Raw genomic sequence first — 27,611 nt, 5'->3', positions numbered from 1 at the left:
CATGATAAACAATCTGTCATGGCAGCATGAGCATGCTAGCATTGTTATTTTAGGCATCTTAGCAACATTTAACTTAAGTTCAGTGTTAGTTCCATATGACATTCGCTGTTTAGTGCGAATTAGTGAATTTTAGCATGCAAATATGCTAATCCAAAGTGCTGGGCATGGTAAACATTATGCTATTCTTGATTTGGCATGTTGTCACTCAAAGCATCTTAGCAGCATTTAGCTTCAGTTAATTTCTGCTAAATGTGACATTCCTTAGCTGTATGGCGCTAATTAGCGAACATTAGCAGGCTAAGATGTTAAGATAATGAAATGAAAAATACTTTATTTATCCCAGAAGGGAAATTCAATTAGATAGTGAACATGATTAACATTCTGTCACGGCAACATGCTAGCATTGTTATTTTAAGCATCTTAACAGCATTTAACTTAAGTTCAGTGCTAGTTCCATATGACATTAATTTCAACCTTAGCTGTTTAGTGCCAATTAGTGAATGTTAGCATGCTAATATGCTAATAAGCTAAGATAATGGACATGATAAACATTGTGTCATGGCAGCATGTTTATTGTTATTTTAAGCATCTTAGCAGCATTTGACCTCTGTTAACTGTTAGTTCAATGGATTAAACAAGTATTCTGCAGATTATTAATTAAACTGGAGACAAGACTGAGCAGCTAATTGATAAAAATCTGTTTTGTGAGAGTTTACTTGCAGAAATGGCAGTTTCAAGTTTGGTTGGTGTAGTTTATGATTATAGTTTTTAAGTTTGCTAGGGTTTTTTTGAGTTATGGTTTCCTTCACTTTCTTTGCTGACATTCACATCATTGAGAAACTTGGGAAAACCCGGCCATCGATGACCTCTGTACCCCTCTAATGCACAGATTATACTTCTTGGTCAGCTCCTCATGAATCCTCAGCGACGGCCCCAAAGTGTCTGCAGGGCCAAAACCCCGTTTCTCCCTTGTGATGTCGATTTATGAGAATGTAATCGTCGGTCTGATGGCTGCTTCTTATTTCCTCTTGGGCTATTTCCGTCTCTGGGAACTGAAACATCAGCAGTTATGTCCATTAATTTGATCCATTCTCTCAGCCTCATGGACGCTGCAGCAGAAAAAGGCTCGTTGTATCTGCGCATGTAGATAATTTAGGCGTCATTGTGCAAATCTGTTTGACCTGCAGGGTCGACGTGGTTTATGGTTTGTTGCTACAGAGGCACTCGTCACGCTTCGGTTGAGTTGGCAGCTGGTTTTAATGCAGATGTTGCACCTCCTGCAGTGGCAAACTTTGGCATTTTAACGCCTCCGTACTTGCGTTTTGTCTTGACAATCAATCAAAAAGAAAATGCTGTTAGAAAAAAACAACTGCTAAGCTGCAAATCTGTGGAAAAAATAAGTTTCTGTATGTTTTTGTACAAAGAACTTGTGATTTGCTGATCATTTCTGTGTTTCAAGTTGTTGTCACTGTGAGCACCTAGCATGCCGATGTTAGCATTTAGTTTCAGTTTAATGTCACTTTCAGGTTATATTTTGGTTCATGACAAAATACTTGTACAACTATGACGTTCCTATTAGCCACTGCTGTTCAGTGTTAATTACTTAATGTTAGCATGCTAATATGTTAAACTGAGATGGTGGATTTGGGAAGCATTATGCTAAGCTGGAATGACATTGTGAGCATCTTAGCTAGCCGACATTAGCATTTAGCTTTGCTTCAATGCAATGTCAGGTCAACATGGCATTTGTGTCAACTTCAATTGCTAAATGCTAGTTATCTAATGTTAGCATGCTAAGCTAAAGCAGGGGACAACGTAAACATCATAACAGACTAGCATCAGTGTGTAAGCATTGTCACTGTGAGCATGTTAGCACACTACTGTTAGCATTTAGCCTTAGGTGATATAAAAATCCTCAAAATAGCTTTAAATACATATATTTAGCTTGAAAAAAAGTGAAATAAAATCAACTAATACGGTATAGAGCTATAATGTTTTGCCACAGAGCTGCTAGCGTGTCTGTAAGTCCTGTTTCCGTAGCAACTAAAGCTACTGAAAATAACAATTGATTATTCATCAATTATGGTGTTAATGAAAGTAAACTGTATTAATTCTCTTGTAATTTATGTTAAATAGCCTTACATTCAGTTTGCTAACAGTAGCTAGCATTAGCCACTATAAGTTAGCTGTATTGACAGCAGCTTATTTTATAGTAAAATGGAGATTTCAGTATAAAATGTTTAAAATTACTTAAGTAACATTTTTGCTTTTTGAAGGAAGGAAATCATAATGAATGTCTCCTAACAGCTAGTTTTCAGTGGTTGAAGAGTTTGTTCTGCATCAGCTCGGAGGCAGACTTGATTCTAAATCTCGATTTCCTGTTTTGCAGAAGAGAGCGGCGTCTCTTTGCTGCAGCTGATCGGAGACCCGCCACCAAACGCGATCACCAGGGACTATGGGCCGAGCGGCGAGACTGCCTACGTCTTCACCTCGGCGGCGGCGTCGGGCCAGCCGGCTCTGGCCCACGTCCCCAACCCTTTTTACCGCCACTTTTCCCTCATCTTTCACATCAAGCCCTCCAGGTCGGCCGCCTCCGTCCTGTTCTCCATCACAGACGGACCTCAGAGGCTCATGTACATCGGCGTGAAGCTCAGCGCGGTGCAGTCGGGCCGCCAGAAGGTCCAGTTCTTCTACACGGAACCCGACTCCGAGGCGTCGTACGAGGCGGCCAGCTTCACCGTGCCGAGCCTGGTGGACACCTGGAGTCGCTTCTCGCTGGCGGTGTTCGAGGAACAGGTGACCTTCTACCACGGCTGCGACTCGGAGCCTCAGGTGGTGAAGTTCGAGCGCTCGCCGGATCCCATGGAGCTCGACAGCGCCGCCGGGATCTTCGTGGGTCAGGCAGGAGGAGCCGATGACGACAAGTTCCAGGTGACCTTCAAGAAGACTTAAGATGTTCAGGAGAAGTCTTGTTTTTGCCGATGCTTCCCTCCTTTAAGTCCCTTCTGTTAATATGACGCCATCTAAAGGTGTCGGCTTCTTATCTGAATCAACAATAGTCACAATGACACTCTAACTGGGTCGGACCGAGCCACATTTAACTTTTAACACAATTTTTTTGGTCTGAAAACATCACATTGAACAAAACACCATCTCTTAGAATTCAATCTTTACTGTGATGAACACAGATTAATGACTCGCCAGGAAAGAAGTTTAGTTTGTTGCTCCAGCTGTTGTTCCTCTGAGTTTATTAAATACCTTCAGTCATTTTTCTTGGATCTTTCAGTACTTTTACTCAAGCAAAGTACCACAAAACTTCATCCCCCGCTCCCTTCTAGAGATGTCGTGTAAAATTTGCTTCAGAAAAATGACGCTTTGAAGTTTTTCTAACACCAGAGGAATCCAGTGACGGTTGTCTTTACATCCAGGTGCTAATGCTAACAGCTAATTCAGCATATTTTTAATGGTGTCAACTAAATATAAACAAGGCTAAATGACTCCCTTCTTTGTGCTTTGACACTTTAAAACCCACTCGAAAGGTAAATGCATTAAAATTTTGACAAAAAAAGAAATATTAAATACCTTAATTAGTAATAAAACCTCCTAAACTGCATGTAGCTATAAATTTTCTAACAGCAAGACATATTCTAGTATTATGAGAATCTTTTTTTAACTCACATATAAACTGAAGATTAAAAAACTCATCCTAAATTTTGCACCACTATTTATCCATTTCCTGAATTTTATTGTGTTGAATTAGTTTGGTCACTTTAAAGATAGTCACCGCTTGCTTTAACATTTATATTTTTAATTAAATGACATTAACTCGTACAGATCTGCTTTCACTTTGACATGAAAGAGTCTTTTTTGGTAAATTCTTATTAAAAAAAAGCCAAATAATAGTTGATCATGATTCAATGTTGAGCTTAAAAGTTTAAAAAGATAAAACGTCAAGAAGGGGTGACTTTGTTTTTGTCAACGTTGTACCAAGAGTAGTTTGTTTTTCACACCAGCATTTGGAGGTCGGGTCCGTTTCCTAACAATAAACTGCAGCAGAGGAAATGAATCAAGTGTTGAGGAGACGTTTGTGACAGAAATAAATAAGAAATGTGGCCCTGGGGACCCAGAAAAGTCCAAATAAAACAGGTGTGTGGGTTCGTAGGTGGACGTCTGACCTCGGGGTCGGGTCAAATGTCACTTTAATATCCTCCTGTGGCAGGTTTGGACCTCGCTGACCACATGCGTCCGTCTTTTGAAGTGAAAACTGGGGAATAAACTGATTTAAGTCTCGACAAACTGGACGCCTCTTGAAGCTGAATGATGTGTTTTCAGGGTTCCATCGCGGAGCTGAAGGTGGTGGGAAACCCTCGGGCGGCCGAGCGCTTGTGTGACGACGAGGACGACGCAGACGCTGTGAGTTTTGAAATGTTTTTAAATTATTTTCTAATAATATTTTGAAGGCTTTTCGGTGACATCTTTCTCTCTGAAGGCGTCTGGCGACTACGGCAGCGGTGAAAGCGACAGGAGGCAGTCGGGACATTCAGCCAAGGTCGGTGTTTGTCATCACTTTGCTTTTTTATTCATATTTTAATGAGGAAGCAGAAGATTGTTTTTATCCTGAAAAGATCTTCACCTTGTTGATTTGTTTCCTGTTTAAGCCTCAGAGCCTCGAAACCTGACAGCAGGTTTGAAAGGCTTTAAATAAAATCACCTATATGACACCGTTTATCGGAGCCAGAAACTATAAAAACAGAAAAGAATCGTCACCTTTCTAGCAGCAGCTCATCAAAACCACTTTATTCGACATGTTTTATTTAAAAATTTGCCAAAAATAAACCGATTGCCTGAAAAACATTCTTTAAAAAACAAAAAATTCTGCGTTCTTCAGTGCGACTATGAAGCCATGAATGACTCAGCTGTGATCAACAGTCACATGACAAAAATTAATGAATTTTCGACTGAACTGCAGGCAGTGTTTACACTTAACGGATAGGAGAGAAGTATGGAAACGGAAGTAAAATATCTTTGTTATGCAGAGTCTCTTATCATTTCTTTCCAGTGTTGGTAGCACATGTATGTTTCCATAGAGGTGCAGTGAAAATGAACCCACAGTGAGTAAAAATGTGACAGGAGCAAAAAAAAAAAACCCCAAAAACCTATTATACGCGCTTTAAAATTATCTAAATTTTTACTTGAGAAAAAAAAATTACAAACTAGAGGTGTGAAGAAAGTGTGCATGGAGGAGGAAGGGGAGGGTTGAAATGCATTATGGGAATTGTAGGCTGTTTGACAGACTGATTTAACAGATAAAAAACATCAACTTGTGCAGCATATTTGTTGTTTCTAAGAATTATCTTCATATTGAACATCTGCAGTTGAATCCTAAATGATCTGGAAGGTACAAAATGTATTAAAAGAGAGATAATAGATCATGTAAAGCTTAAAAACAAGACTTGAGCTCACCTGGCTGAGCTAGCATCCCATGTACAGGGGCTATAGTTCCCGATGTGGTGGTCATGGGTTCGAATCCCACTCATGGCCCTTTGCTGCAACCCCTTCCTCCATTCTCCTTCTCCACTTTCCTGTCTCTCTTTCGACTGTCCAATCAAATAAAGGCAAGAAGGCCAAAAGAATAACTTAAAAGTAAATAAATAAATAAAGACTGTGTTGCAGAGAAACTGAGCCTCTTAAAGGAGCTGCAGCTTCACTGTCACTTTAAAAGTCTAAACCTGAATGAATTCTTGTTGTGTTTGTTATTTTGACCGACTCACGTTCTTCAGTTTAACAAACACTCAGGTTTTAATGTGTTCTCCGGTTCTGAAGAATTCCTTTCAGCTGTTTTCTTGTTAAAAAAATGTCAAATAAGTTCCAGGAAGTGGACAGATATGCACATTTAATCAATTATTTACTCTCCTTCAGTACCGTTTTAATTTATTTTTATCAACAAAGATTTAATCGTCAGACCTTCACGAGGGAAAATTCTGATACAATCAACAAATATTGGGGGAAAAACAGTCATGTAGCCGTATAATCTGCTCATGATTTTACCAAAACGGGACTTTTTTATTGTAAGGAATACAAACTAGCTGCTCTTTAGTCACCTGATATGAATAAAAACGTCAAAAAAGCCTCATTAAATATATCGATTATCACCTTTTTGCAGCTTTTGTGCATAAATACTGGTGAAACTTTCATCAGAACAACCTCGAGCACACTTAAAAATCAAAAAACAAACTGAAAATGTTCAATGTGGTTGCATGTAATCTGGAATTTTATGCACCTTTATGTAAGAAGACATTTTAAACGGCTGTCCTCTGCCCTGTTTTGTCCTCAGACCACCCCGGCATCCTTCCGTCCGGTGCCCGAGCCGCCGCTGACGTCCTCGCAGGGATCCAGAGTCAAAGAATCAGGTAAGAAAAACAAGTGACGGCACATCTTCGGCGTGTGGCTGCCAAGATGTTGAGCGGTGTAACTGTGCTGTGGAAATGTGTAATGGAAGTTTTTAATCATACGGCAGCCGCTGCCAAAGAAACGTCTTGCGGGATCACAGAGCTTTTATCCAGAAATATGTGCACGGAGCTGCTTGTCCGGACCTGAAAGTGTGACAGAGTTTATGCTACAGCGCTCCAGCTGCTTAGTGAAGCTCTGCAGCGCCTCCACATGGAGAGACGAAGGACTTTATACTATAAGTTCCTCACAAGGCGAAAAGAAACATGCATTTGGGTTTAAACTCTCCTTTAAAGAGGCACAAAAACAGGTTAACTCTCTAAACCGTGTCACTGTGGGTTCATTTTTCACTGCAACTAAAGTCCTGCATCTCTACAGAAACAGAACAACCACGAATAGAAGAAGAAAGCAGTTTTCTGTGCATGATTAGACAGTTGTAATGCCATAAATTGTGTTTTTTTTTAAAGAAATAAGTGGAATTTGTTTGATTATTTGATCAAAAGCTCCACAAAAGAATCCCTACGTCTTATCTAGAGGGACGATCTTGTTCATTAAAAGAGAAATTAAATGTAAAAGCCCTCCTCTGTGCAAAATTACACTTTTGTTGCAAGATAGAGTCAAAACATGTTGATTTCTAAGCAGATTTGTAGTAATGGTAGTACAACAATGTGGTGTACTTGGGTAACTGTGTGTATAAAATCAAAATTCTTTACAGAAAACACCAAAACTCTCAATAGAACACAATCACATGAGAAGAAAGGAACGTCGTAAATCCATATATCATGAAAAAACAAACACAACTTGCTTTTTAATATTTATTTTGCATTTATTTTGTTTTATTTTATTTTAAGTGCCCAGTGGTGGTAACAGCACTGGAAAAAAATGACGACTCACACACTTTAATAATAATATTTCTAACATTTTTAATTAGTTTTCATACTTGCCTCCTTAACGCTAGCCAAGACTATCTGAATTTTAACCATGTGACTGTTGATCATAGCTGAGTGGCTAATAGCTTCACGTTTGCTGCAAAAAACACAGAATTTTTTTGTTTTTTAAAGAATTTGTTTCGAGGAAATGTTATATTTTTGGCAATTTTTTAAACTAAAAATCACGATTTTAAGCTGATACTTGGTTAAATTTTCGAGTAGTTCAAGGACCGTCAGAAAGTAGGATTTTCAATGATTCTCTCTGTTTCTAGCTCTGATTATTGGGGATTTATTTCATGATAAGTTACGAGTGTTTTACATTAAAAAGCCCAGTGAACCCTGACAGACACCAGTGAAGCAGGTAAAGACGTTTCTGTGTTGACTCTAGACGGCAGGTACGAGCGTCCGTCGGTGGACGTCAGCCGGTCTGGATCGCCGGGCCCCAGAGGTGGGTCGCTGAGGGCCGGGAGGATGGTGCATGTGGTTTTAGCCAACATGTGGCCATCCTATCCCAGCATAGAATGAGCTCTGGCTGCTGGACGGTTCTGTTCTGGTGGGGTCTGCTGCCATCTTGTGGTTGTTTATCTGTCCCTTGGTTACCATGGCAACAGATGTTTGTGAAGTCTCCGCTTCAAAGTAAAGCCTTGCAAGGTGTTTTATTTTGAAGGAGAGGCAGACGAAGACTTGACAGAATCTGATGTGATTGCTTTCACATTTTTCTTTTTTCCTTTATTTTTTGTAACATTTGTGGAACAAACACACCCGCAAGTACAATAAAAACTACAAGTTATAAACAATCAGCTGTGTTAAGAGCAAAAATAAATGCATTCACTTACCAGCATCATTTGTAGAAACGCTGCTTCTTTTCGCTGTAATAAATGTTTATTTTCCTCACAGAGCTGCATTTTAACAAACTGCTCCCTTTAACTGAAAAAGTAAAAACTCAGTGAAATGCTGCAACATTGAAAAAGTGTGAAAAAAGTGGTCTAATATCTGTTTGTAGGGGATTTAAATACAGTACAAAATAGAATAATTTATGGTAAAAGTTGGGGAAAACATGAATTAGTATATGTAAAAATATAGGAGGAGAGACAGGTAAGATTTTTATTTATTTTTTAACAATTTTTCAGTCCTTCATGGAAATAAATTTTCTCTTATTCAGCTGCAAACATCTGTAAAATAGTTATATATATTTGCTATTTTTTTTAAAATACGTTTAAATGATTTGTTGAGAAACAAACTAATGGAAAAGGACAGATATTTTTCATTTATTTATTTTTATATTATTTACAGTTGGGTTTTTTTTTTACAGTCAACATGTGCATTCATTTTTTTGTGATTTTTATGGGATAAATAAGGATAATCTGTAATATAGCAATTTAAAAAGACATTTAACCTTTTTAAATTCTTGACATGAATAATGTTTAAATAATAGCAGATATCTGTAAAATAATCATGTTTTCAGCTGATTTAAATGGAATAAAGACTAACTTTGTGGTCAAATGTTGTGAGAGAAAAACTGCTATTTGTAAAAACATACTTTTGATTTATTCATTTTTTATTTATTTAAAAAAAAATTACAATTAACGTGTTAATTTATAGGATTTTTTGTGATTTTCTAGATTTTATGATATTTAACACAACTGAGAAAATCTGTGGAAAAAAAATCCAATACATTTTTTCATTTATTTATTTCTTCTTCTTCTTTTTTTTTTTTTTGAAGCATCATTTTCATGAAGAATACCAGGTAAACAGGGAAAGATAACAGCTACCATAATATCCATTATATCAGGGGTTTCAGGTTTTGTTGAACCGGCTAACGCAAAGAAAGCCTGACTTTGTTTAACTTACAAAACTTTTTAATTTTAAAATAACAAACCTCTGCAAAGATTCTGTCATTTGAACCATCCACTGAGGTAAAGATGTGCAACTGACATTTGTTTTGAACGATGCAGTAGCGCCCTCTGCAGGACGTTTTCCTGCATTGCCAACTCCATCATACACATTATATTCTACACAGAGGAAACAAACCTCTGGTCTCTGTTGGATTCTTTCATTAAACACTTCTTCGTCCTTTGTTTTGTGTTGTCGGTGCTGAAAAAGTGAAATTATTGCTGGTTTTGTTTTCACAATAATGGTGACTTTGCTTTGTGGTGCCGGTGGAGGTATCGATCGTTGGTTTCTGCTGATCATCATTGACACAATCTGAGAGTAAAATTGATCATTTATGTTACTTTAGAACACAAGAGGAGATGAATTTCACATTTCTTGCGCCGATAAATCTGTTAATTAAATGTTTTTTGTGCATCTATTTGTAAGTAATATCTCGCTTTGTGTCTCTCAGGTCCCGGCGGTGCTAAAGGTGAGAAAGGCGACCGAGGGGAGAAAGGCCTGAGGGGGGACCGAGGCCCCACCGGACCGAAGGGAGAACCGGGCTCTGGCTCTGGTTCTGGTTCCTCTTCTGGGGGTGGAGGACAGAAGGTAGAACAGCCTATAAGTGTGTCATGTATTCAGCCACAGATGAGTGACATGCAACTAACACGATCCATTTGTTTCTTGTTTTTCAGGGAGAAAAAGGTGCAAAGGTACGTCGGAGCTTTTAATCTTTTACTGTAAGTTTTTAAAAGTGATCAGAAATATTTGGACAGGTACGTATACTTTGTTAAGGGTTCCTGTCCAATTACTTTTGATTACTTCTAGTTCAGTGTATTGCGAGAGCTGCACCTCCAACACAGTTCTTCCAATGCTGATGTAAACAAACTCAAATTAAAGATAAAACTTGGCACTTTAGTGTTGTATCCACTGTTTTATTTCAGTTTAAATATGATGCAGCAAAACACAGCAGATTAAATGTGAGAGTTTATTCCTAACATTGGAAATAACTGCGAAATAATCCATATTAAAGGTCCATTTATCGTATTTTTCTCCGGTTTTTAGCCAAATCTTGTTTAGTTTATGTGAATATTCAGCAACTGAGCACTTTTAGGACTCATTTAAGGGGACGTGTAACTGAAAAACATGTTTTTTCTACTGTATCCAGGGATCTTTTTATTGGTTTGCGTCTCTTTCTGGTCGTTTTTTGCATCTTTGTGGCTTTTTCGTATCCGTTTATGTGTCATTGTGGTCATTTTCTGTATATCTGTGTTCAGTTTGAATCTTTTTCGGGTCATTTTGTTTGTCTTTACATCATATTTTCCATAAATTCAGGCTCTTTTCGGATCTTTTTCACTGGTTTGCATCATGTATCGTTGCAGCTTTTCTACATGTCGTACTTTTTGTGTCGCAGCAGTGATTTCATCTGTGTTCTCATTATTACTTTTCATTTTTTATCTCTTTTTTTAGTCAGTTCTATTCTTTTATGGTTTCAGCTGCATCATTTTTGTACGTCTTTGCAGTCATTTTACATCGACTTGTGTTCATTTTGCATGTCTTTCTCTTTGGTTTGCATAAATTATTTGATATTTTGCATTGAAGTAACAGTTTTTTTCATTGTTATACATCTATTTCTAGTCATTATTTGTGTATTTGTGGATGTTTTGCATCTTTTTGCAACCGTTTTGCTTCCAGTTGTGCTATTTTTGTGTTTCCTTATTGTCCTTTTATAAGTCATAGCAGGGGTTTTGTCTGTTTGCACTGGATTTGCATCTCTTTTTAGTTGTTTCTGTCTCTTTGTGCTCAATTTGCATCTATTTCTGGTCTTTTTGTGTGTATTTGCAGTGTTTTTACATCACACTTTGTATTTCTGTTCATTATGCGTGTCTTTTTCATTGTTTTGCATCTCTTTCTGGTTATTACTTGCGCAGTTGTGATTTGTTTTGCATCACTTTGCATCTAATAATGCACTTTATACCATTTATTGTTGTTCATTTTGCATCTATTTGAGGTATTTTTGTCGTTTTCTGGTCAATTTTCTTTCTTTTTTGGGGTCAATTTTAGCCTCTTTTTAGTCTTTTTGTGCGTCTTTGCAGTAATTTTACATCTATTTGTATTAATTTTACATTTCTTTTTTGTCAGTTTAGGTGGTTTCAATTTCTTTTGTCAGTTTGCATGAATTGTACATCTATTTCTGTTTACTTTGCATCCCGTTGTCACTGATTCGCATCTCTGTCTCTTTGTTTGTTGTGTCTTTGTGGTTGCTTTGCGTCTCTTTGCCGCTGTTTTGCATCTAGTTGCAGACCTTCTGTTCCTCTTTGCTGCCATGTTGTGTGTCGTAGCAGTGGTTTTATATGTTGGAATTGGTTTGTAATTGCATTCGAGTTCATTTTCCATCTGGTGTTTCTGTTTCTTTGTGGTCAAACTGCATCTCTCTGGTCTTGTCGTGTGTCTTTGGAGTCATTTTGTGGTCACTTTGCATCTCTTTCTGGTCTGTTTGTGCGTCTTTACGGTCACTTTAGTCTATTAACATTTGTTTTGCATCTCTTCATGTTTGATTTTTTTGCCTTTCTTGTAGTTTTGTTCTTTTTGTGAGAGATTTTGTGTTTTATTGTGGTTGTTTGATTGACTTTTTGGAAAGAGCTCTGTAGCAGTGATTTTAGCCGGAAGCTAAAAGTTGTGACAACATGTACATGTTTCCTGTAAACACAAATGAACAAGTCCACTTCTTCCTTACCAGGGGAGCTCCGGCTTCGGATACCCCGGCAATAAGGGTGACCGTGGGGCTCAGGGGCCTCCGGGGCCCCCTGGTCCTCCAGGACCTGCAGCTGAGGTGGTCCGACTCGGCGATGGCTCGGTTGTGCAGCAGGTGGCCGGACCTGCAGGACCGCCAGGACCAGCGGGGGCTGATGGAGCCGCAGGACCTCCAGGAACTGACGGGGAGCCGGTGAGTGTAAAGAGGATCAGAAGAACCTTTTAAGGATTTATGAGACGCTTGTTGCTCAGAGATGGTTCGTTGTCTTTCAGGGCGATCCGGGCGAGGATGGAAAAGCTGTGAGTTTACTGGTTTTATCCAATAAGATCAAATATTTCTGCAAAGAAGAATTATTTCTAGACTTTTCTACAACTCATCGGTGTAATTTGGGTGTTCTGGTCTCGTCTCCAGGGTCCTGCTGGACCTCGAGGTTTCCCAGGAACTCCAGGATCTGCTGGTGCCAAAGGCCAAAAGGTGCAAAACTTAAATACACAGTTTAACTCGGACACCAGGTTGTATTTCTGGGATTATTTGTGGCGTTGCAGCTGTTTTGTATCAAACAGTGATCATTTTCTGCTTCGTTGCTGTGTTTTTGTTTCTTGGCAGTGGTTTGATCTGTGTCTCCATTAGATTTGCAAATATTTTGTTCATTTTGCATCTATATTAATCCGTTTAAATTTCCATTAGATTTGCAAATATTTTGTTCATTTTGCATCTATATTAATCCGTTTAAATTTCTTTCTTGTCTTTTTGTGAGTTCTTGCCGTCATTTTATGTTTGTGTTCATTTTGCACTTCTTTCTGCTCTTTTTTGTGTCTCTATGGCTGGTATGAGTGTCTTTGCAGCCAATTGCATCTAGTAGTGTTCCTTCTCTGTTTTCTCTTCTGTCGTGGTTTTATCTGTGCATTTATTTGTGTTACGTTTGGGGATCTTTGCAGTCATTTTACCATTTTCTGTGTTTATTTTGCATCTATTTTTTATTGATTTGCAAAAAGCAGTTTAAATAAGACTGGTTTATATTTATTGTGCTAATTTGTGGCCTCTGAATCTTCCCAGGGTGAACGTGGAGAAGCTCAGCCTGGACCCAGAGGCCCTCCAGGCCCACCAGGACCTCCTGGACCGGGCAACGGTGATCGCCCTGTAAGTCCACATTTCAAATCCACTTTTATTTCTGTACTTTTCAAACTTTTCACTGTGGTGTCTGTTTTTGCAGACGTTCTTTGACATGGAGGGCTCCGGATTCCCAGACTTGGACAGAATGCGGGTATGTTTCTCGTTTTAAACCGAGAGTTGAGGATTTAAGCAATGAAATCATTGTGTGATTTGTTCTGCAGGGTCCCCGTGGCCCCCCTGGTCTCCCAGGTCCTCCAGGCCCTCCTGGTACTTCAGTGGCATTGGGAACTAATGGTGCAGTAGCCTTTGGACCTCCTGGACCGCCTGGACAAGACGGGGTTCCTGGTCTACCAGTGAGCGTTTTGCTGTTTCACTGTTTTAATGTAACACGTTGGATCTTTGAACCAGTTAACTGATTAGTCGATTGATGTAAAAGTAATTATTGAGATCCATTTCAAGTGAAAATCCGCAAAAATTAGGCAGTTTCATGTGTTTTTTTTTTTATCATCTTTAGTTATAGGAAATGCTTATTTGCAATTTGTATACGTTGCTTTGGTCTCCCCATTTTTTCACCAATGACAATAGAAGGAATTTTTGGTTTCAGCCAAATTGTGAAAACCAATACACACTGACTGTATTTGCTGTTTCAGGGCCCACCTGGTCCTCCTGGTCCACCTGGTCGACCTGGAACAGTGAAAGGTGAAAAGGTAAAAAAAAAAAAAAAAAACAAGTTGACTGAGAGGCTAACTTCCAGCCATGCTACTAGCTCTGAGAGGCTAAATGCTTCTGTTAGCATTCAAGCATACCTGTAGTTACACCAGGCTGCTCTTGCATACTGTTTTAGGTCTCCTCTTGGAAACAGTTAAGGAAGCACTAATGATATTATAATCATAATCAATCTCAGAACCAAATTTCATCATCCAATAGAGTTTTGAATAAAAATATTTCATTTTTTCAGATTTTAGTGTTTAATTTTATGCAAGCAATACTATTATATATATGTTGAAGTTTCTAGCATGACTGGAAAGAAGGTGTAAAGGTGTACCACAAGGTCCTAAATCCATGTCCATTTTCTGTTTTGTTACTGATATTTCATAAACTTTCCTGATTTTGGTGTTTGATTATATGCAGATGATACGATTGTATATGCATTTGTGCCGCTAGCATTGCTAGATAGGAAGTGTAAAGGTGTACCTCAAGGTTCTGTATTGGGGTCACTTCTGTTTTTCTGTTCTGTTAATGATATCTCATCTTATATCTCAAAATTCAGTGTTTATTATTCTATATGTAGGTGAAACCATTATATATACACTAAACAACAGTGTGGCCAGAAAGGAGGTGTAATGTTCTTTTAGGTTTTTTCTAAATGTCGTCTTCCTGCAGGGTGACAGCGGTGAACTCGGTCTTCCAGGAGCAGCTGGAGAAAAGGTGAGAAAATCCTCTGATTTGACTTTTGAAAGCATAACTGCTTAGAATAAAAAGTGGTTCATTGAACTGGTATCAGAATGAATATTTGTGGTGGCTGCATCTAGATAGACATTTCTGTTGCTTTCCTCTAGCAAAACGCACAAGACTCCGGCTTTTTCACCGGCCTCTTCTCTTACTTTACTCCATCCTCTACGGTGTGTAGTGGGTCGCAGGTATTGGGGGGTCTCTGCTTTGGTGGTTTGCTTTCCTTTTTTAACATTTTTCATTTTCACGTTTGACACTGTTATTAACCGAATGTAGTGATGAGTGACTCTAAAACACATCACCAGCTGCGTTTCCTGAAACGTGCTGAGGAGGAATACTTTTCCATGCTGTATCCAACTTTATTTAGTCTGAAGAGATCACTAAACTCTGCCTAACTTTCACCTTTTCAACCCTGCACACGTGTGTTCTATCTCGCCTTTTTCTGCATCAACCGGTTTTCCTCTTTTCCTCTTCTTCTCTGGTAGCGTCAAAGATATTTTCCTAACCTGCTAACATCAGAATTGTATGTAAAAAATTACTAATATAATGCCTCCCACCTCAGGGTGCTCAGGGCGACCCGGGACAGACGGGTACACCTGGACAGACGGGTCTGGCAGGGCTTCCAGGCCCAATGGGACCAATTGGGCCTCCAGGGCCTCCAGGACCACCAGGACCACCGTACCGAGTTGGCTATGTGAGTATTATAATGCCATTCTATGCACTGTTTCACTTCAGCAAATACAGACATAAAATTCTTTTAGGAAGTCCACATTCTGCTTTGAGCCAAGTTCAGCCAAAAACCTCATGAAATTTGAGTTTGAGTCACATTTGAGTCACTCATGACTTCTAGGTTGTGCCGAGGAGTTTAGAATTTCTTTGTTTATCACAGAATTTGGTGCAAATGGTTTATTTTGAGTAATTTTTTCACTGAAACAATGTAGTGAATAATGTAGTTTTGATAAAGTATCACAAATTTAAGCTGGAATTTGGCTAATAAACACCAGAGCACTTGTAAGGTTGAGACCCCATGAATTCTTCTGTTATTACAGTTTCTTGTTCTGATAAATGGTCCAATTTTGGCTGTTTTTTAAAAAGGTAACATGCCTTTTTTGTTTGTTTTTGGGCTTCAGAGGGTCAAAGCATGTTCACATATTCTAGTAAATTCACAAAATATAAATGTGTACAACACTGGCTGTTTAAAATGCACCTTTTGTGGTTGTTTTAAGGGATTGCAATGGGGTGACTATAAAAGTGAAACTAAAATGCTCTGAACATCCCAAAGTTTTTATTAATAACGTTGTGAATCTTGACTAAAATCTTAACACAATTAATGTAAAGCTGAGTTTTGGATATTAACAACCAGTGAGATAATAATCTCCTTTATCACTGTCTGATTTTAAATCTTCTCTATACAGAACGACCAAAATGGATATGAGGTGTTCAATGGCGGGACTGGAGTTGGAGGCCCACCTGGACCTCAGGTAACCAGCTGGAGGTTGTTGGAGTCACTTTGCTTGAAGTGCTGCACAAGCTTTAATCTCATACTGTCTCGTATCATGTCTTCCAGGGTCCACCTGGTATTGCAGGTCTGCCTGTAAGTAGAGGTTACTGTAGAACCTGTAGAACTAAACAAATCTGTTGAGAATATTTGTGGGAGCTTTCTTGATTTTATGATTTATTATTTGCCATATTTGTTTTACCAATGGTTTGTAGGGTAAACCAGGTTTACCAGGTAGCCATGGAAATAAAGGAGCAGAAGGACCACGAGGGCCACCTGGTATCTCGGGTCTGGATGGATTCCCTGGACAGCAGGTACCGACCAAATAAACAAGATTTTGTTGTTGAGTTGCTTCTCATGTGTACAGTATCTTTATAAAGATCTCCAAATTGAATTGTAGTATTCACACTTGGGAGTATTTTTGGCACTAAAAAGGTCTTCTGTTCACTTTTTAGGGTGAAAAGGGCGAAAGAGGAGTAAAGGGCGACATGGTGAGTTCACTGCAAAATACCTGCACATAGTTCATATTTTTTAAAACTGTAGTGACAATGTTTGTTGGTGCAATATCAAATTAGTCTGACCTCAAGGTCTGTTTGGTAGATCATTTCATAGGAACTTCATCGACTTGTGTAGCTTGTAACCTGCTACTAAATGGACCTTGTAAGCTTGATTTACCACTTGGTATATAGGTTTTCATATATGTGCAAAATATGTATCAATTTAAGAAAAACAACAAACATTTAGGGTGTTTTTTGTAGTGGATGCTGCATTCTATGAAACATATTTATTGCTATTTTTTGTGTTTGCTTGAGTGGAAAAGGTGTCCCCCATGGCTCGACCTTAGGGCCACTTTTGATTTCTGTTTTTTGTTTTATTAATGAGAGCTTATAAATTGTTTTAGTTTTAGGATTCTGTTATATACAGATGATACTCTGACATATATATACATTGAAAACTGTGCCTCAGAGTTCTGCTTTAGCGCCACTTCTGCTTTATCTTTTTTAAATAATATTAAGCTAAGAACTGATCCGATTGCCTTATTTAATTATATGCAGATGATGCTGTTTTATATCCACCAAAAACTTGACCTAATTACAGAGGCTTTATTATCTGTGAATAATAACTGAACATATTAGAACACAATTTCCCTGAGGTACCCTACCAAAGGGATCAATAAAGTTTTATATTATCTTATCTTACAACAGCAAGTTCTTTTTATATATTATAAAAGACGTCTTATATATCAACCTTAGTTTTTTTTTATTCTAGTCTTTGTACCTCAAATAACGTGTATGTCTGGTATTTATTTTATTTTATTGACTATTACTTTGTACATTGTAATGTTTTTATTGTTTTTGATAAAGTTCATTGTGATTTTACAAACCTTTGCTCAGCTAAAGATAGATTGTCAAACTTCTATACTATGGTTTTTAGTACGAGAAATGACCTCCAAATCTAAATCTCTGGTTTATTGTTATGTACGTGAATAATGTTGAAATGTGGCATCGTTGTTAATCAAGATGCATCCAAAACTCTTATCTGAAAACATTCTTCTTCAGTGTAATTGCTGATCTTCTACCCATTTTTTATTTAGGGTCTACCAGGACGAGATGGGGGACCACCTGGACCTCCAGGGCCTCCCGGACCTCCAGGACAGACTGTGTACCAGCCGACAGGAGATGTGAGTCTGTAGAACTTCACTGCATTGATCCATCAAATTAAGTTAACCTCCATTTTCACGACAGCTTGTCATTGAATCACTCCTCGACTAAATCTAACTCATTCACTAACAGTCACAGCTCGCCGGATTGTTTGTTCACCTTCGTACTAACTGACCTAACTTTGTCTTGCTGTAGTATAACGACGTTTATTGGAACGAAGGGGGGCAGGTGAGTCGATGAACTAACGGATGTCACCATAAACCCACTAAACTGCACCTTTCACAAGCAGAAAGAGAATTTGATCTCTTGTTAATGCTTTGTTATTCCCTCTTGTTCAGGGAGGAGGTATTCCAGGTCGAGCAGGATTCCCGGTAAGTGTTATTACAATTATTAGACAAGTTCAGTTTGGAAAAATCCGATTAATTCCAGAAAGTAAAAGGAAGTTGCTGTAATTTGTGTTTTAAATTAGGGGCCCATTGGTCCAAAAGGAGACAAAGGGGAATCAGGTCCTCCAGGATATGCACCTAAGGTAGGATAGTCCATGTTTAATGAATTTATTTTTGCATATTTGGTATGTTTTTGTGCAAAACTGTTTACTGCAAAGAGAGTTTTGTCTGAATAATGAGCTGTGTTTAAAGAAAAATCGAGTTTTCTGTGCAATGTGAGCATCTTCTCTCTCTCCAGTTGAGATTATTTGCTCTTTTAAACCTTCTAAAATAGATAACCACAACACAATGCTGTATATAGGTGAATAAATCATGGACAAACGTGTAAAAATTCTGTTTTCATATGGAGAAAAAGACTAGCTTTGCCTCCTAATGTGAATGATTTTTCAGTAGAATTTTTCTAAATGTTTTGTTCAGGGAGAGAAAGGAGAACCGGGCCTCATCATGGGGCCTGATGGGAGACCTTTGTACGTCGGAGGCCTGCAAGGGAAGCCGGTACATTAATGTCTTTAGAATAATTTACCAGTTTTTTGCATCACAACTTGAATTTTATAAGTCATGAACTTAATTGTTGGCTAGATCTTTTCAACTAAGTGCATTAAAGGTCAGTGTTTGATGTTTCCAGGGTGATCCAGGACTGCCCGGCCCAGAGGGACCTCCAGTACGTACCAGTCTTCATCACTGTACAGTTGGTCGGCTACAATCAGATTAGCATAGCTAGCTCACATGTGCTCTTTCCTCCAGGGTCCGTACGGTCCATCAGGTCCGAAGGGGGAGATCGGTTTACCCGGCAGACCGGTGAGTAGGAAATGTCCAACTGATTAAGAAGTCGCGAGACTGTTCAAGGTGTTTTTCTGAACATGGTTGGTGCCCATTTGCGAATTCTCCGTAGCTTTTAAACCGGACCAGAGTGGTGACCAGAGCTGGGTCTGCAGCTACCATCAGGAGAAGAAACAGCCATTTTTATAGTTAAAGAACCACAGCAGAAAGGAATTTTCAGGTTGGAATTAGTCTAACGAACCTTCAAACCACCTGAACTGTTGGCTTGGTCACGGTGCGCTGATTCTGCACAGGTTTGGGTTTTGTGTTTTGTGACACAACAACTCAATTTGACTCTCCTCCCTGTGATTCGATCCTCTTCTCCAGAGTAAAATTCAATTTGAACGGTTGCTGTTTGGACACATTTTCGGAGGTTCAGCTCAGATGGTGTCGTTTCCAGAGCAGGACTTGTAAACATGTTGCAGGAGCACTTGGAGCAGAGTATCACTGCACAAGGAGACTTTTTTTTAAGGAGGGTGTTGAGTGTTTATACCAGCGAGACTACGAGGTTGTGCTGCCTCAAAGTATTTGTTCTATTTGTAAAACTACAGTTTAAACTTTAACCATTGCTCACACGTTCATTACTTAGTTTACTTTTTGTCTACCTGATTTAAATGTGCGTCTGACTTCTGTGTTTCAGGGTCGACCAGGACTGAACGGCGCCAGAGGAGAGAAGGGAGACTCAGGCGGTGGGTCTGGATATGGCTACCCTGTGAGTGCTGCAGTTCAGAGTTTTCATTTTTTGTGAACTTCTGTAGCTTTTATGTTTAAGGCGAACAACGAACGCGCACAGTAACAGATATTTGTCGTGTCTCAGGGCCCTCCAGGTCCACCGGGGCCTCCTGGACCTCCTGGACCTTCTGTTCCAGTCGACGGAGCCAGAGTGAGTCGATTTTTCTCTAACGGTGTCTTAAGTTGTTAATCTCATGCCTTAAAATTAAACTGGTGTTTTTATAACTATTCTGTCTTTCTATTTCAGGGATATGATGATTATTCCAGGTATTTCCCAGGTGAGTTTTAGCTCCGTTACAAAATAGCGTAACGCTATGACATCCAAAAGCTGTAAATGAGTAAATAAAAACAAAAATAAAAGCGAATATTTATTAAATAATAATATATTTTTAGCTGATTTAAACAGAGTAAAACTGTCTGATTTGGATGTCACATGTCTTTCAAATTCCAGCAAATATCTATAAAATAATAAATTATAAAAATACAGTGAAATAATGTAATTTTACAGTCAAGCATTGCAAAATCATTTTCATTCATAAAAATAAAGATTTTTTTTTTATGTGGACATAATTTACAGTTTTGGGCTGTTTGTTTTGTACTGTTAACATGTAAATTAATACTTTTTTGTCATTTACTAGATGTTATTTGTATTATATAACAAAACAGAGAAAATAACAGTAAACTGTTTTTAAAAAATCACAGATAAAAAAAAACATATATTTTTTTGTTATTATTGTTATGGTGTGACTGTTCAAAAGCAAGAAAACCAAACTAAACAGAACCTTTGCAAATCATTTGATTTTTTAGCTTAGCTTAGCATAAAGCTGGGGAAACTGCTAGCGTGTCTCACTTTAGCCACTCTGGCTTCATCTGACAATAGTTCTCGTGTTTCCTAAGAGGTCCAACTGTTCAAAGTGAATCTACTGGTGTTTAATTTGTTTTGTTTACAGTTAAAGGAGATAAAGGGGATCCAGGACCACCAGGGACTCTTGAAATTCCAGGTAGCTTCACTTTATCCACGTACATGCAGGAAAAACTCCTGAAACTTAATGTTTTTGTAACAACGCTTTTTGTTTCGTCTGCAGGTTTTGGGTCAAATGTTGACATTTACACTCTGAAGGTAAACTCCTGTTTGCACATGATTATAATTTTAAAACTTATTCTTATGAGTAAAGTGTGAAAATCTGTTTTACTCACATTGTTTCTTGAACATTTTTTATGTACAGTATCAGCTGAAAGGTGACGTGGGCTCGAAGGGAGAGAAAGGAGAACCAGGTGGAGGATATTACGACCCTCGCTATGGAGGCAGTGGAGTCGGAGCCCCAGGAGCTCCTGGACCTCCGGTAGGATCACCAAAAAACAGAATTCAGCCTTCATTCGATCGTATAATGTGTAATTTTTAAACATGCATAATCATACTTTTAAAATGCCACGATTGAGTACGACTCTGTTCTCCCATCAGGGCCCTCCGGGTGACCCCATCGTCGGCCCACCAGGCCCTCCGGGGCCACAGGGACCCCCAGGACGGGGCTACGATGGACAGCCTGGACCACCGGGGCCTCCTGGACCTCCAGGACCGACGCTGTCCGGGACTCACAGGGGAACACAGAGTGAGTTACATTAGAAAAAGACCCCCAAATATTCAAGATTAACCCTCTGGACCCCCAAGTTTATGGAGGTTTATTGACTCCTGTCACATTTTTACTCACTGTGGGCTCGTTTCAGTATGAAGTCTGGAAACTCTATAGAAACAGTACAGCCACGAAGAAGGAGAGAAAACTCAGAAATGTTTTAATATAAGTACATTTATATTCAAAAATTGGAAGAAAAAAAAAACAACCTGGAAGCAACATGTCAAACATTTCAAGTGCCCACCGGTGTTCCCACCACTGGAAAAAGAGATGGTGGCTCAACATAATAATCAATGTTTTACAGTTTCAGTTTGTTTCCATGCTTGTCTGTTCTGCTTGGTGTAAACACTGCCTGCAGTTCAGCCTGAAGCTCTCCTCATTTTTGTCACATGACTGTTGGTTACAATTCAGTCACTCATGGCTTCATAGTTGGGCTGAGGAGCACATTTTTTTAGTTTTTTGTAAACAATCTGGTTTGAGAGAACAGTTTGTTTTTGGTGAATTTTTAAATGAGGCATCAGTTTTCATGAAATATCACAATTTTAGGGTGATTTTTCACTATTACACTGTATGTACCACACGACACATTCAAGGACCATTTCAAAAGTTGAAAAAATTGTCGATTTATGTTGTTGTCACAATTATTTGCTTAAAAAACTGGTGTACTAATGCCAATTATTAAATCAGATATAAGGTGATTTTTAGCTTAAACTTGGTGATTAGTTCAAGGACTGTCGGAAAGTTGAGAATCCAACAATTCTTTCAGGTTTCTGACTAATAAATGGTGCAGTTTTGGTTGTCTTTATGAACGATAACATGCATTTCAAACCCGTTTCAAAGGGTTATTAAAAGATTACCTGGTCTGATTAGTTTCTTCTGTCTGTTCCATGTTTATTACAAACCAATGAGGTAAATTACTGACAGCACAGTGAATATTTAATCCTCCGCCTCGCTACATCTCAAACCAGTCCTGTTTGAATTATATTTAAGTTCCTTTAAAGCTCATCTGACTGTATTTCATGACAGCGATCAGTATTCCTGGACCCCCGGGACCACCCGGAGCTCCTGGACTACCTGGACACTCCTCAGGGGTGAGTAAACCCTCCTCACTTTATTTCCTTTTTATACATCATTAAAAGCAGCAGAAAATTCACATTTAGGCTGTGCAACAATCTCCAGAGTGTCTTTGTGTTTGCAGGTGACAGTGTTGAGGTCTTATGAAACCATGGCGGCCACAGCGAGAAGACAACCTGAAGGCTCTCTGGTCTACGTCATAGAACAAACCGACCTCTACCTGCGGGTCCGAGATGGAGTTCGCCAAGTGCAGGTGAACAGTTAATGTTTAACCCAAATCAGCCAGAATAACACAAAAGAAAAAGAAAAAAAGAACAAGTATCACTTAATTACAGAACGTTCTCATGTTGTACTTGAGTTTGGACGTGGCGAGATGCATCGTTGATGTCAACTGTTGCCTGGCATAAAGTTTTCTTCCACTTAAAAATCATCAGAATGTCGTCTCAAATCATCACATTTCTTGAACAATTTCCAAATGATTGTAAAGACACTTAAAGAAACCACTAGAAGACAAAACCTGACTGCAAGAAGACACAAAGCGACCACGACATTTGTTCAGATTTACCCAACTTTGAGCATCAATATTAATCGCTAACATAGAGTCATAAAAACAATCATTGGTACCCTGGATGTGTTTTTGTTTTCTCATAATTCCCCAGAGAAAATTAATCTTTGAATAAAATTGGCATGTGATATCGGTGGTTGGTCAGAAAAAGCCAATGAAAGGATGATCTTCTAGACAGGAGCCCTTCTGTAGCCAAGTAACTTTCTGAAACAGGCCTTCTGTTGTGGCAGCAGCACCTTTCTACGTGTAATAATGCAGTTTCTTGTTTGTTTTCCAGCTTGGAAGCTACATTCCTTTGCCCATTGGCGATGTAAGTGTAATACTTCTACATTCTCTTATTCAGAACATTCAACTTCCTGTTTCGGCCCGTTTTAACTCACATTATGGTTTCAGGGTAACGAGGTTGCAGCTGTGGAGCCTCCTCCAGTCGTCCCGTACTACCCGGACCACCACCACAACAACCCCGGCACCGCCACCCACGAGTCCCAGAGGCCACCTGAGAATCCGGTGGAGACGCAGCCACAACCGCAGCCAGAGCAGCCTTATCCCGATCCGCGGTACCAGCCGGATCCTCGGTACCAGCCTGAGCAGCCTTACCCCGACCCCAGGTACCAGCCGGAGCAGCCTTACCCCGACCCCCGGTACCAGCCGGAGCAGCCTTACCCCGACCCCCGGTACCAGCCGGAGCAGCCTTACCCCGATCCTCGTTACCAGCCTGAGCAGCCTTACCCTGACCCGCGGTACCAGCCAGATCCTCGGTACCAGCCAGATCCTCGGTACCCGGCGCCAACGGATCCCAGGTTCCCGAGCTACTCCGACCGGTTAAACCAGCCAGACGGGAGGTATTCTGTCCCGGAGAGCCGCCATCCGGTCACCCCTGCACGAAGACCGCCTCCACCAGTACCACAGACGCCACTGCACCGCCACACCTCCGGACCGGGGGTAAGGAACGCTTCTTCGCTGCTGTAAGACTCCAGCTGGTGGTGTGGAAGGTGTTGTCGGTAGGTATAGTAAATGTTCTCCACTGTCCACAGCTCCACCTGGTGGCCCTGAACAGCCCTCAGACCGGCGCCATGAGGGGCATCCGAGGGGCAGATTTCATGTGCTTCACTCAGGCTCAGGCCATCGGGATGAAGGGAACTTTCAGGGCCTTCTTGTCCGCCAGACTGCAGGATCTCCACAGCATCGTCCGCAAGGCCGACCGGGACAGTATGCCGATAGTCAACCTGAAGGTAGTCCAGCAAACACTCACGTCACGGTCCAACCCTGCCTCCAAAAGATCACATTCCTGTGTGGTACTTCTTGAAAGAAATATAATTTAGTGTTTTCTCTCTGAAAGGGAAGACTTTTACTTTGAAAGAGTCACCAAGTCCCATCATCAGGGACTTCTGCTCGACCATCTCTGATTTGTTTGAAACCTTTTTTTTCATCATAAACTATGAATGTTTAAAATTGTATCTGTGAAATTTTAGCTTGATTTTTAGTTTTTTATTTGCCCGTCGACCCACTTTCAGCATATTTTTTTATACATTTTATATACATACCTGAAATCTTTGCTGTTAGTCCTCATCATGTCATTGATTCTGAATCTGCAATATTGGACAAGTAGATGAAATATTCTGTTATTATTGGTGAGTTGAAATACCAGCTTTAGTTTCTGAGCTGACTGTGTTGTCTTTTTCAGGACGAGGTTCTGTTTGACAGTTGGGACGCCATCTTTAATGATGGCAGAATGAAGGACCGTGTGCCCATCTACTCCTTTGATGGCAGAGATGTTCTCAGCGACAGTGCATGGTAATTTTTATTTTTTTAATTAGATGTGTAGATTAAATTGATTTCAAGCTTAGAGTTGAGTAGGACTTTGGGAAAATTGAAAATCCAACAACTCTTTCTGTTTTGTACACTTTCTGACTGCAATTTTGGCTAATAAGCTTCTTGCGTGCTGGTAAGTTTTGTGGTTCAGAACAAAACGTGTAAAGTCACCAACACTTGTCCTCTGACAGGCCGGAGAAGACGATGTGGCACGGCTCGACCAGCGGCGGCCAGCGACACGTCGACAGCTTCTGCGAGACGTGGCGGGTGGGCGAGCGGGCGCTGACCGGCATGGCGTCGCCGCTGCAGGGCGGCGGCGGCCTGCTGCAGCAGAGCTCCAGCAGCTGCTCCAGCTCCTACATCGTGCTGTGCATCGAGAACAGCTACATCGCCAAGAGATAGACGCACACAGAAACACAACACAGCACCGGGCGGGCCAGGCCTTCGTCCACACACACTTCGATCTGTCGTTCCACTGTTTGTGGTGCTTTGTAAATAGGATTTTTTTTAAAATGAGTAATTAGTTTGTGTTTATTAGCCCTTCGTATACGGTGCTACACAGGATTACCCCTCATGTAAGTGAAGCTCAGGTGACCGACAGTAACTCAGCCATAGTGGAGGTGGCCTGAAAAGGTTTCCAAAGGAGCAGCTTTGTTGTCTTTTCTTTGCCGTTTGTGACTCGTCAGCCAGCAGAAGCTACAGTGCTGATATTGATAAGGTTAGCATACTTGGGTCCAGCTAGTGAAGCCCAGATTGTGTTGTTTAGGCCAGATTTCAGCCTAAATCGTGATGTAATGGAGGTGAAATGATTCTAGGTTGTGGTGTTCACAGGGTTGAAAACTGAATGTACAAAACTTACCAGACCTGGATGCTCTGTCTGGTAAAGAACTCCGTTATCCACAGTAACAGGTCTGGACTATGAAGCAGGATTTAAGGTTAGCAAGGCAACTTTTCAGGACTATGACGCCCTACCCTGCACATTGTGTTCAAGAAAGCAGCTCAATAAACGAAAACCAAACCAGTTCTCTTGAAAAATATCGTCACCATATGGAGAAGATCCCACAGAGCTCAGATTTGAAGTTAGCAGGATAACTTCGGGTTTAACTCTGTTTTTTTTGGGACTGTGGCGTCTTATCCTGTACACCATGTTGGAGATCAACACGTATAAAAACACTTTCATCAGTTGTCTTGAAAAATGACATCATTGTTCTTAGAATATCCTGTGAAACTTGGATTTGTGGTTAATTCAGGATTAACTCTGGATTTTCAAAACTATAACGCCTTATCCGATACGCTATGTTCGACATAACTGATCAACGCATCAGCGAAAAATTATGTCAACATTCGTAGAAGATACCAAAGCTGTTAGCTTTGGGGTTAGCAAGGTAACTTCAGGTTTAGTTCTGGATTTTCAGGGGCTACAACAACTTATCCTGAACATCTCAACTGCACCAAGATAACGGTTCAGCACATAAAATGCCTCCTACTGACCAATCCTAGAAAATAGTGTCAGCATTCATTTGAAGTCAGCAAGATAAATTCAGGTTTAACTCTGAGTTTTCAGGAGTTTCGATGCTTCTTCTGATTTTTTGAAGGTTTATCATCGATTATCACAGCTACAAAATACTTTTCCTGAATTCTCAAAGACTCCTTTGACCTTCTGGATGAAGAAATATTCTGATTAACGTGCGATAAAGGTGATTTTTAAACTGTTATCTGGGCTGCAACTTCCTCCCTGAATTGATGTTTCTGTTAATTCATGTTTTCTAACAAAAATATCAGCATAAAGGTTAAAACATCTTTTAAATCCAGCAACAGGAGAGGAGTCTTTGAGGATTTTAGGATTAATTTAAAGATCCAACAGACTGAAATTCATAAATAATCCAGCAATAGGAGGACTTTAAACCAGCGCTCGGAGGTGTCTGGATGTTTATTTTCCATAAATAAGTGACTAAAGTGTAACTAAAGCTGCTCTTGAATCATCAGTTTTTAATCCTGTGACGACCACAACAGCAAACCTCCTCGCTGGTCTCTGTGAGGAAACACCGCGAGCGATTCGGGGGATGAACCACTAGAAATGACTTTTATGGCTTTTACACCTCAAATATCTGAAAAACAGTGTTAATAATGATCTAATTAGATGAGTTCCTCTGTTTTATACACCACAGCTACGTTTATATCCAGTGTTTGTCAGGGCTGCAGTGGAAAATAGATCCTAGGATGAAATATTCTGATGATTAATATAATATTTAGCGTCCGAACGTGTTTTTTTTTTTGTTTGTGAAATGTGTGTTTTTGTTTAACTTCTCCTCTTTAACTCCAATGTAAGCCACAGCACTTGAGTTTAACATCCTTTTCATATTTGCTACAAGGGAAGATGTTTTCAGATCGTGTTTTTGAGCAATAACAAAAGGGATATTTATTTTTTATAAGCCGTGCCTTGTTTTTTTTTTTTCTACTTCACCTATAGTGTTTGCTTTCACACAGAACACCACTCGGTGTGTCCGCAGAAAACGGACATACGAAGGACATGCAGTTGAAATGTGCAGAAATGTGACGAGGATTCAGCCATAGACGTGTCGCGCACTGTTCAGGCTTCACGGAGGGTCGATGTTTTGTACTAACAGAGTCTCTTCTGCTTCTCGCTGAATAAAACCATGTGTGGAAAATGTGAGTGAAGCTCTCAGCTGATGGTGTTTTTAAAGGGTCGTCTCAATGCATCTGATTCGTGGGACAGTTTCTGCTCAACCACGTCGGATTCAAATCATCAGAGTTCAACTCCAACATTGAGAATTTATGTAAAAC

General features: G+C 39.8%; 1 protein-coding gene across 1 annotated transcript; it reads left to right on the top strand.

The window, feature by feature from the left end:
* Positions 1–2,373: 2,373 nt before the first annotated feature.
* On the top strand, positions 2,374–27,480 carry LOC103370267 (collagen alpha-1(XVIII) chain-like; the record flags this gene model as incomplete). The annotated part of the gene is made up of 41 exons (XM_008299255.1): positions 2,374–2,931; positions 4,333–4,413; positions 4,490–4,549; positions 6,335–6,410; positions 9,721–9,857; positions 9,944–9,961; positions 11,989–12,195; positions 12,276–12,302; positions 12,415–12,477; positions 13,060–13,143; positions 13,217–13,267; positions 13,338–13,469; positions 13,767–13,823; positions 14,500–14,544; positions 14,676–14,756; positions 15,131–15,262; positions 15,984–16,049; positions 16,136–16,162; positions 16,282–16,380; positions 16,522–16,557; positions 17,661–17,747; positions 17,923–17,955; positions 18,066–18,098; positions 18,197–18,256; positions 18,591–18,668; positions 18,799–18,834; positions 18,918–18,971; positions 19,633–19,704; positions 19,810–19,875; positions 19,972–20,002; positions 20,675–20,725; positions 20,810–20,844; positions 20,951–21,067; positions 21,187–21,334; positions 22,382–22,446; positions 22,554–22,682; positions 23,272–23,304; positions 23,388–23,936; positions 24,029–24,226; positions 24,679–24,788; positions 24,998–27,480. Coding segments are annotated over 41 exons (4,233 nt in total), but the record flags the coding sequence as incomplete, so codon positions are not given.
* Between the last annotated feature and the right edge of the window lie 131 nt (positions 27,481–27,611).

This window comes from Stegastes partitus, unplaced genomic scaffold (assembly GCF_000690725.1).
Source record: "Stegastes partitus isolate 25-593 unplaced genomic scaffold, Stegastes_partitus-1.0.2 Scaffold1396, whole genome shotgun sequence".
Lineage (NCBI taxonomy): Eukaryota > Metazoa > Chordata > Actinopteri > Pomacentridae > Stegastes > Stegastes partitus.
Note: the sequence above shows the minus strand (reverse complement) of the source record. Positions and strands in the feature narration are given on the sequence as shown.